The sequence below is a fragment of the Equus caballus genome, chromosome 11 (assembly GCF_041296265.1).
Source record: "Equus caballus isolate H_3958 breed thoroughbred chromosome 11, TB-T2T, whole genome shotgun sequence".
NCBI lineage: Eukaryota > Metazoa > Chordata > Mammalia > Perissodactyla > Equidae > Equus > Equus caballus.
Window position 1 is genome coordinate 11926816 of NC_091694.1, and position 19001 is coordinate 11945816.

General features: G+C 39.2%; 1 protein-coding gene across 5 annotated transcripts in view; it reads left to right on the plus strand.

Annotated features, from left to right (window-relative positions):
* ABCA8 (ATP binding cassette subfamily A member 8) overlaps positions 1-19001 on the plus strand; it is a 67389-nt gene that overhangs the window by 46106 nt on the left and 2282 nt on the right. For 2 of the 5 annotated variants that reach the window (XM_005597239.4, XM_023652148.2), the window contains exons 23-37: positions 2094-2201; positions 6150-6323; positions 6525-6638; positions 8530-8649; positions 9857-9922; positions 10374-10465; positions 11527-11647; positions 12295-12412; positions 13117-13208; positions 15110-15270; positions 15738-15813; positions 15886-15980; positions 16920-17039; positions 17253-17393; positions 18793-18872. In XM_005597239.4, the coding sequence (XP_005597296.1) occupies positions 2094-2201; positions 6150-6323; positions 6525-6638; positions 8530-8649; positions 9857-9922; positions 10374-10465; positions 11527-11647; positions 12295-12412; positions 13117-13208; positions 15110-15270; positions 15738-15813; positions 15886-15980; positions 16920-17039; positions 17253-17393; positions 18793-18872 (1678 nt within the window). The remainder of the gene's footprint in view (positions 1-2093; positions 2202-6149; positions 6324-6524; positions 6639-8529; positions 8650-9856; positions 9923-10373; positions 10466-11526; positions 11648-12294; positions 12413-13116; positions 13209-15109; positions 15271-15737; positions 15814-15885; positions 15981-16919; positions 17040-17252; positions 17394-18792; positions 18873-19001) is intronic. The other 3 variants (XR_011423142.1, XR_011423143.1, XR_011423144.1) reach the window with 3 other exon arrangements.

The window sequence follows — 19001 nt, forward strand, 5'->3', positions numbered from 1 at the left end:
TGAAAAAGGCCCAGGTTATGGAACATGTACAGCCCTTTAAGTTTGAAGACCAGAATACCTATCAGAGTTTGTAATTATTCCTTTCTGATTTTTTCCTAAATATATTTCTCTCTCTTAGAGAGTTCTTGGAGCACAGGGATGATATATTTTTAACACATATTGCCCCCTACCTAGAATAGGTCCTGGCACTTAAGAAGCACTAAATGAGGGGCCGGCCTCACGGCTGAGTGGTTAAGTTCATGCGCTCTGCTTCAGCAGCCCAGGGTTTCGCTGGTTTGGATCCTGGGCACGGACATGGCACCGCTCATCAGGCCATGCTGAGCCAGCATCCCACATACTACAACTAGAAGGACCCACAACTAAAAATACACAACTGTGGACTGGGGGGCTTTGGGGAGAAAAAGGAAAAAAAAAAAAAAAAGCACTAAATGACTTATTTGTTAAATCCTTAAATGAATGTCAGAGGTCAGCAAATTATCTATATCCCACTCAACTCTAGGGTTTTATGATAATATAAATGGCTAATAGCCATTTATCCACTGGCATATAAAACGGGCCATGTACCCATCATTTTTTTCATATGCTCCAGCAAGAGCTTGAGTTACATTTTTGTTACATACCTCTTTATGTGCTCAGGAAACAAAAATTGCTTTCAGTCAGAGTGTGTAAAAAACTTAATCATTAAAGCAAAAAGTTTTAGTCATCCATCAAGTATTAATTAAGAATATATGCTCTGGTTCATTTAATTAACCTCCTGTATACCTGTGAAGGTCTTTTCAATTTTCTGGTGTCTGAGGGCAGGATACAACCATTGAGCAAATTGCCTCGGGCTTCCATCTGTAAAAACTCCCTGTTTTAGCTAGACTGAGTCTGACACCAACCAGCTCAGTTGACCTGGTATTTATGTGCCCATATTAACTTTACTATCTCCAGCAACTCATTTTATATTCTACTCTAATTTACCTACTCCTTGCTCAAGTAAGAGACTTTTGTAGTTTCAGACCATGCTTCTGTCCTGCCCAAAGTCAATTAATTTACCACTGAGCATTGAACCTACCCAGCACACAGGATGTTCTGGAAAGATTCTGACAATAAGCTTAAATCTCATGTTTCTGTGGTTAGCAAAGGTCTCTCTGATGACCATTCTGGCTCTAATTATGACTTTTTCAGTAATGTGCTTCATCAAACAACTATGTGAATCATGAAAGTAACATGGGGACTGCTTCCAAGACAGTCTGAATCTTCTATCCTTAAAGATTGTCACAAACAGGAGCCACAATAAGCATAACTAAGGGCACAGGTTTTCCTTGGCGATTTCACTTCCCCTTCTAGAGCCTCTTCTTTACTTTTGAATCCTCAACTAGTATTTATATGGTTTATGGTATACCTAAAATATAACTTATTATCACTGTGCGCAAAAAACATCTGATATGATTTTTGAGTCAAGCTATCACATATGAAATAATTGAAGGTCATTTAGGAAATTGAATATTTCAACTGTGAATTATCATTATTTATTATTTAGCATCAGAATAAATTTTAGAGTCACAAGGTAAGAAAACGAAAAATCTTATTCTTATTACTTTCCAACTTTGTAATATTAGTAATTCATTCAACTTCTTTGAATCACTTTCTTTTTTTCTTTTTTGCTGGGAAAGATTTGCCTTGCACTAACATCTGTTGCCAACATGCCTCTTTTTTTCTTTCCTCTGCAAAGCCCCAGTACATAGTTGTATGTTCTAGTTGTAAATCCTTCTAGTTCTTCTGTGAGCCACCGCCACAACACGGCTGCTGACAGACGAGTGGTGTGATTCCATGCCTGGGAACCAAACCTGGGCTGCCAGAGCAGAGCACACCAAACTTTAACCGCTAGAACGTCAGGGCTGGCTCTGAATCACTTTTCTTATCTGTAAATTTGAATATAAAGCCAAAAGTCAAGCTTCAAAACCGGATGGATAATGAAAGAGTTTGGGAACCTCAAAGGGGACCTAAGGCAGGATCATATATAATTGGTTGTATATTTTTAAAAATGTATTCCAGAAAATGAATTTTGAATTTCTTCATTCAGCTCATCCTGTTCTTTGCATTTTCAGGACGACCAGGTTAATCCACTTGAATTCCTGGGACATACCATTTTCTGGTTGGTTTTGTCATCCTGTTGTGCTCCTTATATTGCCATGAGCAGCATTGATGATTATAAGGTAATAATGAGTAGCTGAAACTCTTGTTAGTTTGTATAATTAGAAGCTGAAGGTAATATAATTACAGGATTTTTCATGAAGCTATTTATACATGTTTAATCGAGCAGCCAATTCAGATGTAAATCCTAAGTTATAAAAATAAAAGGAAGTTTTATAAATGGAAATATAAATGTCTAGATAAATAAAATACATTACTGATAGAGAATAATTCTAAAATTTATATGGATACAAAAGAACCCAGAATAGTCAAAATAACTTTGAAAAAGAAAAACAAAGTGGGAAAGAGGCACTCACAACTAGAATATACAACTATGCACTGGGGGGCTTTGGGGAGAAGAAGTGGAAAGAAAAAAAAGATTGGCAACAGATGTTAGCTCAGGTGCCAATCTTTAAAACAAAAAGAATGAGTTGTATTAATTAAGGATAATCATATAGATACCTGAAATGGAAGAGACATTTCAGATATAAACCCACATAGACATCATCAGGTGGTTTTCAATATAACTGCCGGAGAATTCAAATGGGGCAAGGTCCGACTTTTCAGCAAATTGTACTGAAACAACTTGATATTGTTATGAAAAAAAATGTTCTCAACACTCACCTCACAGCATACACAAAATTATTTTGAAATGAATCATAGATCTCGTGGCAGACAAATATTTCTTAGATGGGACAGAGGAAGCATATATTATAAAACAAAATGATAACTTGAAGTTAAAATCTTTTGTTCTTTGTAAAACACCAGTAAGAAAATAAAGAACTACGGGCTGGGAGAAGAGTATTCACGATATTTATATATCTAGCAAAAGATTTGTATCAGGAAGATAGGAACTCTTATACCTCACTTATAGAAGATAGCCTAATTTTAAAGATGGGCAAAATATTTGAACAGATACTTCACCAAAGAAAACGTACAGATGGAAAATACTCCTATGAAAAGATGGTTGATGTCATGAGTAATCCAGAAAACAACCCCACTGAGATACCTTTACACACAGCAAATAAAATGAATAATGTTAAAATGACTGACAATATCAAGAGTTTGTGAGGATGTGGAGAAACTAGAACTCTAATGCATTGCTGGTGGGAATGTAAATTGTACAATCACTTTGCAAAACAATTTGACTCTTTCTATAAGGTTAAAATTACATGTAGTCTATGACTCAGCAATTCCTCTCCTGAGTGTTTACCTAAGAGAAAAGGAAACATCTTCTCATATACGGACTTGTGCATTAATGTTCTCAGCACCTCTATTCATAATAGCCAACAACCTGAAACAACCCAAATGTCCATCAAGCTGTGAATTAATAAGCAAATTCTACTACAGCATGTAATGGCATACTACTCAGCAATACAAAAGGAACAATTAATAAAAATGCATCACATGGATGAGCTTCAGAACCATTACACTGACGGAATGAAGACAGGCACAAAAGAGTAAATACTGAATGCTTTAATTTATAAGAAATGCTCAGAAAGCTAGAACTAATCCATAATGACACAAAGCAGACCTATGGTTTCTTGTAACCAGCGATAAAGGCTATTGACTGCAAAGAAGCATGGGAAATTTTGGGGGGTGATGGAAATGTTCTATAGCTTGATTATGATTGTGATACAGCAACATATGCATTTGTTGAATTCATGCAACCGTATACTTAATATCAGTACTTTTTATTGTTTGAAAATTATATTTCAAAAAAGTTAATTGAAAATTCCAATGTTTGACAATCTATAAATTTTCATTCACAGACACTCTTTCATTAATCCAAATGAATCTTTAATGTATCTACAAGTTATTGGAGCACCTTATTAAAATGAAGATTCTGATTCAATAGTTCTGAAGTGGAGACAAATTTTGAGTGGTAATCATAGGGTGTGAATTGATATGACTAGTCAATGCAGGTCAACTTGCGTTAGCTTTACTTATAAATTTTGATAGACTATCCTTTAAGGGCTCCATTTTTGTAACTTTATTACACAAAATCCATGAAACCTTGCCTAAGCATTTCTGTTTACTCAGTACCATCTTCATCTTTCCTTGTCACTTCTTTCCTGTCCAAAGTAATTCTGTTGCCCAAGAGAAAACAGTACCATCCATATAATGTTCTCTTTCTAGCGTGGAACCTCCAGGAATCTTGGAAAATGCCATTTACCGACCTGATCTAACTGTCAGTCATTCTGGCAATAACATAGCCCAAACTTAAAAACTTCTCCCCTAGGAGACATGAACACGTTCTTTCTTTGGCCTATGGGATGCCACAATTTCACTATGTTTCTCCTAACACTTTGGCCACTGTCTCTCTGTCTGTCTCCTTTGGAGTTTCTTATTCCTCAATATCATCTCTAAATTTTGAGAAATTCTCAGGTCTCAACCCTTGGCTCTCTTTTTGTGTTAGATGTCATTCTCTCGTAGGCAAGCTCACCTAACCCTAAGGCTTGAAATCCCCTCTATCTATTGGTCATTCACAGGTTTGACTGTACCCCAGATCTCTAATTTCACCTCCCATACTCATCCAAACTCCCTTCTCAGTGTTTTCACTGGTGGCGTCACAGATTCTCAAACTTCATGTTTCCAAAACTGAGTTTATAGTATTCCTAAATGTGTTTCCCCTTTCATATTTTCTGTCTCCATAAGTTGCAGGACTATGTACTTAATTATCCTGTCGTTAACCTAAAACCATCCTTCAATCCTCTCATAGCTTCACTCACATATCGAGTCAATCACCAAATCCTTGCCAGTTGTACTATCTGAATGGACCTATGTTGGGATACTTTGATATGAATCCTTAGGTCAAATTACGTCTCAGACATGAGCATCATTTAGCTAATCAGAGGCCATCCGCAAACTAATTTAAGTATGTTTTAAAAGAAAAAATACATTCAAAATTATTAGAATGGTTTAACGTATGATTTGTGCCCAAAACCATATCACTTGATAAGTCATTTTAAAATATGTAATTTAGTATGTTTAAGCAAAGAATGACAAGGAATATAAAATATGTGTATATTTATGGATGTGTTTATATTTATGTACATATACATAAATATTTGGATGGGTAATAAGTATTTGAACATATATTTCAGTAAAACTACCCTCACACATCATTTATTTAGATTAAAAGCATAAAGCAATTTTATGTATATGCAGAGAGAGAGAAAGAGGAGGAGAGAGCGCTTCATATTGAGTCAAACTGGAATCACTCTGATGGGGAGTTAGCTGATTAGATACTGTTGACCATTAACAAATAGACAGCCAGTAATTTCTCCAGCCAAAATGGGTTTATTTGAGATCAGCAAAGGCTTGCAATTCCCCGTCTGCAACCATGGCAAGTCTCAAGTAAGTCCCTAGCAGTGAAGGGAGGAAAAACTCTTTCACATAGGGGAAGAGGAAGTTGGGATGGGTATTGTAAACAAAGAGTCCATTGGAGGAGACTGGGAGTTGGAAATGTAGTGGTTTTTCATTGGTTGAGTTGTGGCAGCCTCTCATTAGCTGACCTTCTTGCTGGTCAAGAAGAGGAAATCTCTCTTCTTCCTGTTGGGCTCTGCTATCAAGGTAGGGATGAGAGCTCCCCTTTCTGGCCTCTTGACTCCATTTTAATGAGGTTTCTGTTTATTAATTTGCACAATAGATAAACTCTCCCACCCCACCCCCATAAATCATTAATCACTGTTTTGTTTACTGCAGTATTATCACTTTGATTTTTTTTGAAGTCTTCTTTCGCATATTTCTACCAGGTGTGTGATGAACAGCAGTGTCATTAATTAAATCAGCAAACTGATCATGTATGATTGTATCTATCCATATCCCTTGGTCCAGATTAACATTTGCAGCCATGATGCAGAATTATTAGAAATGAAGATTTTGTTTGAGTATTTTCTTATATAATTCGCATTTTCTTAAATCTCAAATTGAAATATCACTTTGTATCTTTGTTGTTTCCCAATCAGAGCAAAGCTTGGTCCCAGCTACGGATTTCGGGGCTCTTCCCTTCTGCTTACTGGTTTGGACAGGCGCTGGTGGATGTTCCAATGTACTGCTTGTTCTTCCTTTTTATGTATTTAATGGACTATGCCTTAAACCTCCAAGAGACTATATTTAAATTTGTAAATCGGATTATACAAGTAAGTGACGATATTCATAGAACAAATATCATTGCATGATTTAATTAGAAAACTTGAAGATGCAAACTGTTTTCATTGATATTCACATTTTCATGAATCAAATAGCTATAAAACCCTGTGCTATAACAATGTTTTGGATCCTAAATGTTATCCTAGATTGCATTTATCTTTAACTAAACTTAGCATTCCTGGTGATTTCAGATCCCGTGTGCTGTTGGTTATGCCACGTCTCTTATCTTCTTGACATATGTGATTTCATTCATTTTCCGCAAGGGGAGAAAAAATAGTGGCATTTGGTCTTTTTGCTTCTATATTGTAAGTATGTTTCTTGTGACCATTTATTTTGTATATTCGATATACAATTCTGACCTAACATTTTAAAATTTACCCTTTGTAGAATGATAAATTAATATTGCACTCTAAAATATTTTGTTTTCCTCATGTACAGATCCTTTTCAAAATCTGCATCTTTTTCTCTTCCTATTTCTACCCTAGTCTTTCTTCAAAAGTAGCCAAATTGTTTCTAAAACTATAAAATATTTACTAGAGGGAAACCTGGAAACCATCTACGTCTTCCTTTTACTGTAAAAGAAATAAGCCCAAAGACCTCCATGAAGTTATACAAGATTACAAATACTGTCGCTAGCATAGTTAAAACTAGAAACTACTTCTTCAGACTCTCTCCTCAGAATTAATTCCATAAAGCAACACTTATTTTATCTAAATTAGGAGAGAAAATACATGTGATTTGTGAATATCTATTCTAATTTCCCGTCATTTCAGGATGCCAAAAAATAATTGATTCAACAAACATTTGTTGGCTTCCAACAATGTGTCACCAGCTAAGATTGATAAAGGAGAAAAAATAGACAGTTTCAACCCTGGAAGGACTCTCAGAGGGTAAACAGATAAGTAAGCAGGCACCTATTAAAGCAAAGTGAAAAGGAAAAGATTGTGGAGATATCATCCATCTTTAAAAGTCTATTGTACAACTGGGGCTGGCCCCGTGGCCAAGTGGTTAAGTTCACGCACTCTGCTGCAGGCGGCCCAGTGTTTCGTTGGTTAGAATCCTGGGCGCGGACGTGGCACTGCTCATCAAACCACGCTGAGGCAGCGTCCCACATGCCACAACTAGAAGGACACACAGCGAAGAATATACAACTATGTACCGGGGGGCTTTGGGGAGAAAAAGGAAAAAAATAAAATCTTTAAAAAAAAAGTCTATTGTACAACTGAGTAATAAAGAGGTCTATGAAAACCAGAGAAAAGAGAGATTTGTTCATGAAAATGAGAGCAGAGATTTCCTTTAGGAAGTGAAACCTGAAGAAGAGTAAGATTTCGACAGCTAGAGAAGAAGAATGATGCAAATAGAAAATAATGGGTAAACAGAAACCCAGAGGGAAGAAAGTCCAGACTTAGGAACTGATAATAATCTGGCATGGATATGGATGAAAAACAAGATACAGCCTGGGCTTGGTCCTACTTATGGTGAAAATAATGGTTGACACCATGGCTAACCTTCAATGATGTGCTCAAGAATTTATTCTCCAGGCTGTAGGAAGCCACGGGCACTCATGGTTCAGAAAAGAAATATTATCAGAGGTACAGTTTTAGGAAGAATATTCTGAAAGCTATAAAAGTGATGGTTTCTAATACAGAGAAATTAGAAATGCAAAAACTTTTAGGACGTCATTGCAATGATTTAGAAGAGAAGTCTGAGAGTTTGAGGTGTGCCGATAACTTACACTTATCCCTGAATTTTGTGTTTTAGTACTTCTCCTTAAGCCACTCCAGATTGTTAAATGCTTATATTTATCAATTGGTAAAGTTAACAAAAGTATACTTTTGTTGCTGCTTTTATTTTATTCCTATTAGATATCAATTTCAATTTTTCCCTATGATTATTGCATATCTATTATTCTGAATTTTACCTCCAAAAGCAATTTACACCACCTTTTTTCTTTCCTTTAATTAAAATATTCTATATATCAGATCCTAGATTTATCCAGTAATGTCTCATTCCTGATACTCCAGGTCAAAGGAATTTGGCTAAGTCACTAAAAGAAAATGTCAATGGAGATATGCTGATTTCAACTTGGTTTTGAGTTGGAGTTGGAATTAGGAAAATATCCAAGATGAACTTTTTCAATTTGGAACACATATTGAAATGTGGAGTGGTTAACATATATATTTGTATTTTCCTCAGATCACCGTCTTCTCTGTGGCTGGATTACTGTTGGATAACTATGGACATGTTGCACTGTATAGCATCACCTTTTTAATACCACAAGCCACATTAATCGGCTGTGTGTTCTTATCTTTTCATGTAAGTGATGCCACCATCTGTCCCAGTGTCCTGGACCTCATGACCAATTGTGAAAGCTTTACTTAGGGCTGGGGATCTACAACATGCTGAATATGCATGACATCTGAAGATTTCTACTTCATGGATTCCAACTGAAATTCTCCCAGATGGGACAATGTGTTCCAGCTGAACTGTAATAGAGAACTTGGCCCCGATTAATATGTGGGAAGGAAGGGTCATGGGTAGTGAGAAATAGAGCAGCCTTTAACTCTTTCTAGGCCTTACTCCGTCCTGGGCATGCTCAACTTTAGAAGGAGGGAAATGCAATGTCCCTAATCTTTGGGATTTCAAGGTTCTAGAGAAGCACTCAGTATGAATAAAATCCCTTTTTTCTAGCTGCCTGATACCTATACTTCCGCAAAAGGAAGGATGGTACAGTCCATGAGTGAAGAGGTATCTTTGGGGAAGGGAAAGAAAGAAGGGGCCTAATGAAAGGGCCACGGGGCACAGGAAGGTGTGTGAAGCTCTGTGTGATAAGGACAAACTCTGCCCCTCTCTCACTATTTGGGGAGGCTAGCACAGATCCCCAAGATTCTCTTACCAGATGAGGAATAATTGCTAAATTCTATTGCTTCAAATAAAAGCACAGTGACTCATAGACCTTGGGAGGAAGGCAGCCCGTCATATACATTTTGGTATAGACACTTACCTGGTTTGTTAATGCCCTCGAGTTCCCTGTGTACAGCAGAGCTGAGGTCAGCTCCGTCTTTTTGCAGCCATCCTTTCAGCTTCTGGTGCTATATCAGACAATATTCCAGTGCTCTTCACAGGGTTTTCATGGCCAATTTTTTCAGAAGTGGGTGGCCAGGTCCTTCTTCCTACTCTGTCTTAGTCTGGAACCTCTGATGAAGCCTGTCCACCATGGGTGACCCTGCTAGTATTTGAAATACCGATGGCATAGCTTTCAGCTTCACAGAAACACATAGCTGCCAGGTGACAGATGGGTGATGTGGTTCCCTGCCCAGGAATCGAACCCAGGCCATAGAAGTGAGAGTGCCAAATCTTAATCACTGGACCACCAGGGCTGGCTACTGACCTGATACTCATGAAATTGGTGAAATGGGCAGATATGTTGGCAAGGCTGTTCAATGGCCCAATTCGCATTCATATGGATAAAAATTCACAAAGCAAAAAACTTCCTATTTAACCATTGTCTTTCCTTTTGCAGCTTTTTGTGCTTTCTTTCTTTAGTGAAGAACCAAGAGGTGTAGAGCCCTTTCTGGTATTCCTAATTGTAAGAATGTACTCTTCTTTAAAAATTATTGTGTTTTTGCTGTACTAAACCATTTTAATTCCTGTACACACGGTGAAACTTTTTATTAAGGCAGATCTATAGATATCTGTAGCCCATGCAAATAAAATATTTATAAAATATGGAAGAAATCATTTTATAAATATCTACTGACCAGATAATATGATTCCCCAATTTTAAGAACACTGTACAACTATTAAAGGAAATGACATAAAGTAATGGTATCACATAATCATATTTGTTGCCAATGTTGCTATAAACAAGATTGAAATGAATTTGATAGTTTCATAATTTGACAAATAGATGATTAGAACTTTGTAATGATTTTGCCGAATGTATCTTTTGTAGAAGTCCAATTATTCCTAATTCACTTCTGATGTCAAAAAATTTTCTTTCAGTGTTTCTAAGTGTGCATCTCTTTCTTTATTCCTAGCCTTTCCTTCATTTTATCATCTTTCTTCTCATTCTTCGATGCCTGGAATGGAAGTTTGGAAAGAAAACAATGAGAGAGGATCCCTTCTTTAGGTTGGGAGAAATCAAATTGGATTCTTTTATTTCAGGGATCAATATTTTAAAATATTTTTTCATGCGTAAACAAATCATTGACAAAGAGGTGCCACATGCTAGGATAGACTAGGGTAGGAACCACGTGCCAATATAAATAATAGACATCTACATACCTAAATCAAAGAAGTTTGTAACCTACTGGACGAAACAGACATGAAATATTGAATACTGCACTGGAACACTGGCTAGTTCAGTTTAAATAGCAGTTTGAATAGATTGGCAGTTGAAGGCATGCTGATGATCCCGGAAGGGAGACTAGAATGATCAATAAACCAAGGACAGCAATAACTGTGCTCTTTTCCTGTGGTAGAGGGAAGCCTAACTGATGGATCATAGACTGTTCAGTTATTAATGGGACTTTTTTTGCACCGTGCAAGGACACAACCATAAGAATCGTATTCCCTCTGTGTCTCTCACACTACATCAGTTTCATCCTTAACTGTTACAAATAGTTGGATGGGAGACTTCCAAGATGAAAGCAGACCTTTAAGAAATTTTCTAAGATTGAGAGAAGAGAGAATAGAATGAGATATATTCCAGGTCTGAAGCACCAGACTTAGAAAGGAAGAGAAAGAGTGAATCTGACACGCTCCAAAGAAATGCCCAGGCTTAATAAGAAATCAAGCTTCTAACTTGTATTTTCTGAAACCATCCTGATTTCAAATATTCTGGCCTCTTCTCTCCATGTTGGTGTCAAAGCTAGGGTTCCCAGAAAAATTACTTTGTTAAGCTATGATATAAAAATTCTTTGTCAGATAACAGATACTAAGTTATCCGTTGATATCGACCAAACTAATTTTTCTATAGATAAGTAGAATGAAAGATGTGTAAGAAGCAATGGTCACTAAATATAGTAGTATCCTTGACAGGAGCAAGGAGGTTGGGAAAGGAGGAGATGGGAGATGATGATAATTTATTAGTTCCCCAATCTATTCAAGTATAAGATTCAAAGAACGCAGTATTTTTGATTCAGGAATGAAAACCCAAAACCAATTATTAATGGATGGTTTTGACTCTAGAATTTCTCCAAGAAGTAGCAAAGTGCATCAAAATCCAGAAGAGCCAGAAGGGGAGGATGAAGATGTTCAGATGGAAAGAGAGAGAACAGCAAATGCTTTGACTTCCACAAACTTTGACGAGGTAAAACACAAAGTAGTTATTTCATTAAACACCACAAATATTTGTCAGTTAAAGTGGCTGGTCTACAAGTCTAATTCTCAAATGATTTTGAGTTTCTTTAATCCAAACACATGAGGATCACTACTTTATTTCAGTAGATAGTCATCATTTTTCACATCTAAATGAGCAGATTAAAAGTCATGTTAACTCACTTTGTCTTTCTTAAGCAAAAAAAAAAAAAAAGTGGAGTGCAATTGAAATTGCAAAAGCCAGGAAAGAACTTGTGAATTTTAGAAACAGCACTGCTTCTTGGAGAAAGTGTACTCTACAAAATTCAGGGCAAAGGCCCGGCCACAGCAGGCAGTTGTGACCTTTGAGGATGATTCAGTGATGCTCTGAGTCTCCATGCTCCTGTTCTGAAAGACAGTCAGGCTGCATAAAATAATGTGCTCCTGAACAACTGCCTTTGTAGGAGAGGAAAATGACGGTCTCTTCTGTCCAAAAATAAGCACCAGGATGGGAGAAAGGCCAATAAGCCTGTCACTTGGTAGAAGGTCTTCTTTGATGCATGGCTTGTGCCGTGAGGGGCCAACCCAGAGGGAGGATACAGCTTTTTCAAAATTAAGGAAGAGAATTAAGGTCTGACACGATTTACTTGTCATTTGCAGAAACCAGTCATTCTTGCCAGCTGTCTACGTAAGGAGTATGCAGGGAAGAGGAAACGCTGCTTTTCCAAGAGCAAGAAGAAAATAGCCACAAAAAATGTCTCTTTCTGTGTTAGAAAAGGTTGGACACCATGGCTCTTCCACTGTTGGCTCAGGGCCTCCTCAGAGCTTTATGGGTCTTGACAAGAACCATACAGCTCTGAACACCACCTCTTGGTTCACACACAGACTCATCAGCAGGGTGACCTTGACAGCTTCTTTTACATGTCTCATTTATAAATGAAATTAATTAACTCTCCCCATGGATAGGGACATAGTCACATCTACATGGGAACTATAAGAGCTCTATTAAAATGCACCATTGAAACCACAACATTTCTATTCAATGAACACGACTGATTTCCTAATGTTCATTATTTTTCACAAGGGGGCTAACTGGGGATGTGCCAGCACATTCTGAAGGCTTGAGCAACAGATGTTAGATGACCTTACTTTGTGTCATCATGGCACAGTGCTTAGGATCACAGGAGACAGAGTCTGACACACTTGGCTTCCAAGAGTGACTTTTCCACTTCTCAGCTGTGTGACCTTGGGTGACTAACCTCATCCCTGAGAGCTTCTGTCCCCAAATATGTAGGAAGGGATTATGATAACCACCTCTTAGGAGCAGGGCGGAGAGCGGTGTGCAGTTGTGACAATTAAATGAGATGCTATATATACAACACATGGCACAACACTTATCACACAGGGAGACTTCAGACTATGTTTTGTTCTTAATTTTACTATTAAAATCAATTAATATTAAGTGTAACCATTTTCTTCCAGGTGAGGTTTTAGGATTATTAGGACACAATGGAGCTGGTAAAAGTACGTCCATTAAAGTGATAACTGGAGACACAAAACCAACCGCCGGACAGGTAGGTGAATTATGAGGAAAATTCATTATCTAGTAGCACTCAAATTTATAAGATGTTAAAAGTTTGTAAACAGCAAAATGCCATTTAATTATTGGGTGATTGAAGTGATTAATGCAATAGAATAATCCATTCTCAAATTATCACACTAATAGACACAAAAATTAATCACTGGAAGGGAATAGTTATTCATGCCTTCAAAGGCATTTAGAGGGTATGTCCAGTATCAGATCAGAAATCAATCATACAAATCTTCTTTATAGTACCATAAAATATATGGATTTGCACTTTCAATGAATATTGTCTTCCCAGTATGTAATGCTTTAATCTTGAATAAAAATGTTTTTTAAATAAAACTTTATTAAGCAATTATATTCATTGTCCTTTACAAAGTACTTAGGTACTGGAACATAGGGATATGAAGTCAACTGGAATTGTCTATGCAATTCAACCATATAAGGAGGCCAGACAAAGAGTAAAAGACCTCAGATGAGGTATAGAGAAAATATTATTTTCCCAAATTCTGTGGCAGAAAAAAGAAAACCTTAAGAACTCCTTTGGAAAGTATGTCCAGGGGAAGTGGAGAACAGAATATAAGGCAGAGGTCTGTGGAACTACACCATGAGAAGGGGGTTGGTGGTCAAGCCCAGAAGGGAAAAGACCACCAGGAACATGATCCACACATATCCCACTAACGAGGGAGGAGAAAACAGATATTCACAGTCCCTCTGAAGCCAAGGTGAGAGCAGGTGTTCATGAAGCGGGCCTCTTAGTGATGTTGGTGGCTCAGCCGACCCTAACCGGACCTCTTAGTTCAGTTGAGACCACCCTCCATTTCAATCACCACCCAGACCCTTAATCAATATTTTGTTCCTCATTAAACATAGGCAAAACGGAGTTAACTGTTTATTGATATATTAGAATGAAATATTTGAAAAAGTAAGATCTGAATTATAAAACCAACTATTGGGGTGTCATGAAATCACCTTTAATCAGATCAGCCAGTGTGATCTCTATAAATGATGTCATTGTCCCACTTAAATACTTTCAACGACTTCTCACAGCACTATGGCTGGAAGGAAACCTCTCCCATTTGTCCTGCAGGCAGCTGCAGGAGCTGATTTCCATGTCCCTTCTGCCACACGTCGGTCCTTCTCCTTCTCTCTCCTCCAAGCCCCCTGCCTTTGCCTCAAGTCTAGGGACACGTCCAGCTTCATCCTCCACCGGGCTCTACTCAGGCTCTTTGCTCCGCCCCACATTCCTTTCCTCCGGGCTCCTCCACTGCAGGTGCCTTCCGGCTCTCCTGCTGAAGGGACTCCTCCACAGACAGGCTTCTGTAATCACCCTACCTAAAGTCACTTCCCCTGCTATTCTCCACCCCAGCCTCCTAAATACTTCCATTACAGTCCCGCTTACCATCTGTGTTCTATTTACCCGTTTCTCTCCGTGTGTATTGCCTGATCGCTTAGTAGAATGAAAACTCCAAGTAACAGGTGTGCTGGCTCTCCCGTTCCTCACTGTATCCACAGCAGGCAGCAGAGCGCTCGGTACACAGGCGCTTCTCAGAACACGTTTGATCAGTGAGTGCAGTTAAGTAGTGAGTAATTAACGTACTTCTTTCTGACAGAGATGGAAAAATTGGGTATAAACTATTGGCCGTGATGGCAAGACATCACCTTTGTGAGATGTTGGATTTTTCAGCTTAGGTTAGGTTGTGTACACACTTGTTTTCAGGTATTTACTCTCTGACAACCTTTTCCAATGCAAAATGATTGCAGATTATTAAACTCTATTAGGGCCTGGAGATTCTCTAGTTTTGCTAGGTTTGCAGGAAGAAAGAGGTCATTGAAACATGCAGGGGCTGAAATAAGCGCGCAGGATCTGAGTGTGACTTTCCTCTGCAGGTGCTACTGAAAGGGAGCAGCGGAGGGGACGCCCTCGGGTTCCTGGGGTACTGTCCTCAGGAGAACGCGCTGTGGCCCAACCTGACGGTGAAGGAGCATCTGGAGGTGTTCGCCGCCGTGAAAGGCCTGAGGAGACGGGACGCCGCAGTCGCCATCACAGGGTGCGGGAGCCACACCTCTTCTCTACCTGAGGGGCCGGGAGACCAATGGGGTGACGACCTTCACGGGAAACTCAGGACCAGAGACTCTGAACGCTGACCCAGACCACATGGGGTAGATTTGCAACTAGAAACTGGTTTCCTTGATTTCAAAGTGTTAGGGGTTTTTTCTCATATTAAATATGGAAGGAAAAAAATATATTCATTGGTAAAATTTATCAAAAACCCTAAAATTTGAGTATAAACTATCATAGGACTCCTATTTGGACATCATGGAATGTGCTTATATTCTTTTAAAAGGAAAAACTATCTTTTCGAGGGCATCAGACCAGTCGTTTTTAAGCTGGCCCAGCGTCTGAGTTCAGAACCGCATTTCTGAACTCTGCTCCGCTTTCTTGTCCTGAGTGGCCCCGTCTCCCGTCGACTTTCCTCGTTGTCAAGAAGCCTGTAACGCTCCATTGGTTTTTCAGGTTGGTGGACGCGCTCAAGCTGCAGGACCAGCTGAAGCTTCCGGCGAAGGCCCTATCGGAGGGAATAAAGAGGAAGGTAGGGGCAGGGCTCAGTGTTACTCTGCGCACCCCGCGATGGGTGCCACATGCGCTGTTCCTCTCGTTCCAGCTGTGCTTTGCGCTGAGCATCCTGGGAAACCCCTCGGTGGTGCTTCTGGACGAGCCGTCCACGGGGATGGACCCCGAGGGGCAGCAGCAAATGTGGTGAGGGGCCCTACCCCGTCAGGGCCTGTATGGACACTTCGTGGGAAAACTGAATTGTTTTACTCTTGTAAAAGTTGTCGGTTACACTGCTTCTTCATGTGGGGAAAAAAAATCTCAGCATCATAAGTAAAACCAATATTTGGGGGAAAAATATCTTTCCCTGGTAATATTTCCTAAGCATTTCTCATTACAGGAAAAAGAATCATTATCAGGGCCCAAATGTACTCACTCTGAGTATCGTAATTGCTCAAATGATCCTTTAGGTAGCTCTGTGTATGTCTGTATCACAATCAGGTAGCATCCAACGCTGCATGTGAGAAGGGTAATTCTCATGAGGTTGTAAAGGTGGGGGCAGGGAGAGGTATCTGGATGTTGCCATGTATGTTTATTGTTTATTTTCTTCCTATTAGGTTATAACAACTCTGTTGTTGAAGTCTGTGTCATTCTGTTCCCCTTTGCACAGTCTTTTTACAAACATCTCTTGCTCAGCATTTGTCTTTCAACACATCCTCGTAGTATATACAATCATGCTTCACATAGCGACATTTTGGCCAATTACAGACCATGTATACAATGGTGGTTCTATAAGATTAGTACCATATAGCCTAGGTGTGTAGTAGGTTACATCACCTACATTTGTGTAAGTACACTCTATGATATTTGTACGAGGATGAAATTGCTTCTCAGAACGTATCCCGGTCATTAAGCAGTGCATGACTACCTTGTGCTCTGTAAATGCCCCTCTTCCAATGCCTGCCTCCAGTTTAACAGCTCTCACCTGGCTTGCCCTTCCTCATCCACTTGCCCTCTTGAGTTCTCCCTTGCTTAATCTCTTTTTGCTAATTGTTCACATTTATGCTGGTTAAAAATTATTTTCTCTATCCATTTCTGATTAATTAGAAGACTTCCTAAATTGCCAATATTCTCTTGACAATTTAGGCAGGCGATCCGGGCCACCTTTAGAAACACGGAGAGGGGTGCCCTCTTGACCACCCATTACATGGCAGAGGCTGAGGCCGTGTGTGACCGCGTGGCCATCATGGTGTCTGGAAGGCTGAGGTGGGTGCTCGTCCAAGTTCACACTTGACCACCAGGTGCACAGCTGGAAGAGTTTGTCTGTGGACAGAGAGATTACTATGCAGCTGGAGCTACAGCAGCTGGGGCTCACAGGGAGACCCTTGAGACAAAGCTAGCAGCAAATCAAGTCTCAAGCATTGCATTCTGTGTCTTTTTCTCTCTTGTGTTATGACCTCATCCCCTTCTTATCCCCAGATGTATCGGTTCCATCCAACACCTGAAAAGCAAATTTGGCAAGGATTACCTACTGGAGATGAAGGTGAAGACCCCCGAGCAAGGGGAGACCCTCCATAGCGAAATTCTGAGGCTCTTCCCCCAGGCGGCTCGGCAGGAAAGGTGAAGATGGTTGCTGGTTTTGATCTGATACCAAATGTCAGCTTTTCCCTGTCAGTTTCATTGATTTGCAGCCATTCGAGTCCACATTTAGCCCAAAAGGAAACCTAAAAGAAAGAAATGGCTTGTTGGATACTGCAGGAAGTAAACTAGGGAAGAGAGAGCTGATGTAAAAGCTGATGTAGCATAGTTGTGGTCCTACTATGTGCCAGGTACTGTCTTGGTCTCGTGTTATCGTATTTTATGCTCACCAAGACTTTCCAAAGTAGATACTGTTATTCCAGAAAAATGAGACGGCTTCAGAAAAGCATTGTGGGAGTCTGGCTTTTATTCCTTAATAAATGGAATTTATTATTATCTTTAAGAATAGGAAATTGATAGCGGGCAGGTTAGATCACATGATGGAGCTAACAAGTGCAGAACTAGGATGTAAATCTGATTGTTTTATTTTAAATCTATTGATATTTCCACTTTTAATATAGAGTCTGGCAACAACACATTTCTCATGAAATTAATACAGTAAGAATCAAAGATTAACTTTTAGGATCATTTTTCATACCTAGAATTTACTGCAGAAGGCAGATGATTTAGGAGTTAGGGGAGAAACAGATAGTAAAGAGAAATAAGTCTTAATGACAGGTTGGGAAATATATTTCTACAGTAGCATGTAAGCATCAATGCTGTACTGTATGTAACTCAATGTGCAGCCCATGACTGAATAGGAATATGTCACAAAGGCACAGGCAATGAGCAAACTGGAGGAGGAGGACGGCGCCAGAAATGTATGAAATAGTATCTAATGAAATGAAATCTAAATTTTCCTGATTGTAAAATGATGGAAAGACAAACATTTATCTGAGAAACAAATTATCTTTAAAAATTACGTTGCTGAACATTATTTGGTGCTGAATTCCTGGAGATTTCTGGTCTCCTCCTCAGAGACTCAATTATATTATCCTATATTAGGAAAGCAGGTTGAGTAGGATGGGGAAAAGTGGGAGAGGTATGAATTCTCTGGAGGAAAGAGGTAGATTTCCACCCGAGTTGGGAAACTAAGAACCTTTATGGTGTCCATGCCTGGTTGGAGGAGGACGTCGAGGAGCAAGTGTTCAGCTTAGAAAATAAGGTGGAAGGTGACTTTGGCAAATCTCAAAATTTCCTCTGCAATGCACCTGCTCATCTCCATCCAAGGAGCTGAGGACGCTGAAATGCCTGAGTCTTACTCTCCGGTCCCTCAGTTCTCCTGGTAAACGTCCTCTTTTTTATTCTGGATTCAGCCTAGGTGGCTCACCTACACCAAACCGACTCTTATTTACAGAAATAAGGACTAGAAAGATGTTTGCCGTCAGTTCACATTAGCTGCAGGTGACATCAGCCTTACTCTCCCCTGCTGTCCTCCCAGGTACTCGTCTCTGATGGTCTATAAGTTGCCAGTGGAAGACGTACGACCTTTGGCCCAAGCTTTTCTCAAATTAGAGATGGGTAAGAGCCATAAGCTTTGAAATAAGATCCTGGAAAGCAGATAATTCCAAATCATCAAACAATCCATCCACATGGAGAAAATGCAATGTGACACAGTGTGTTAAATTTGAAAGTCAAAGTCCCAAATTG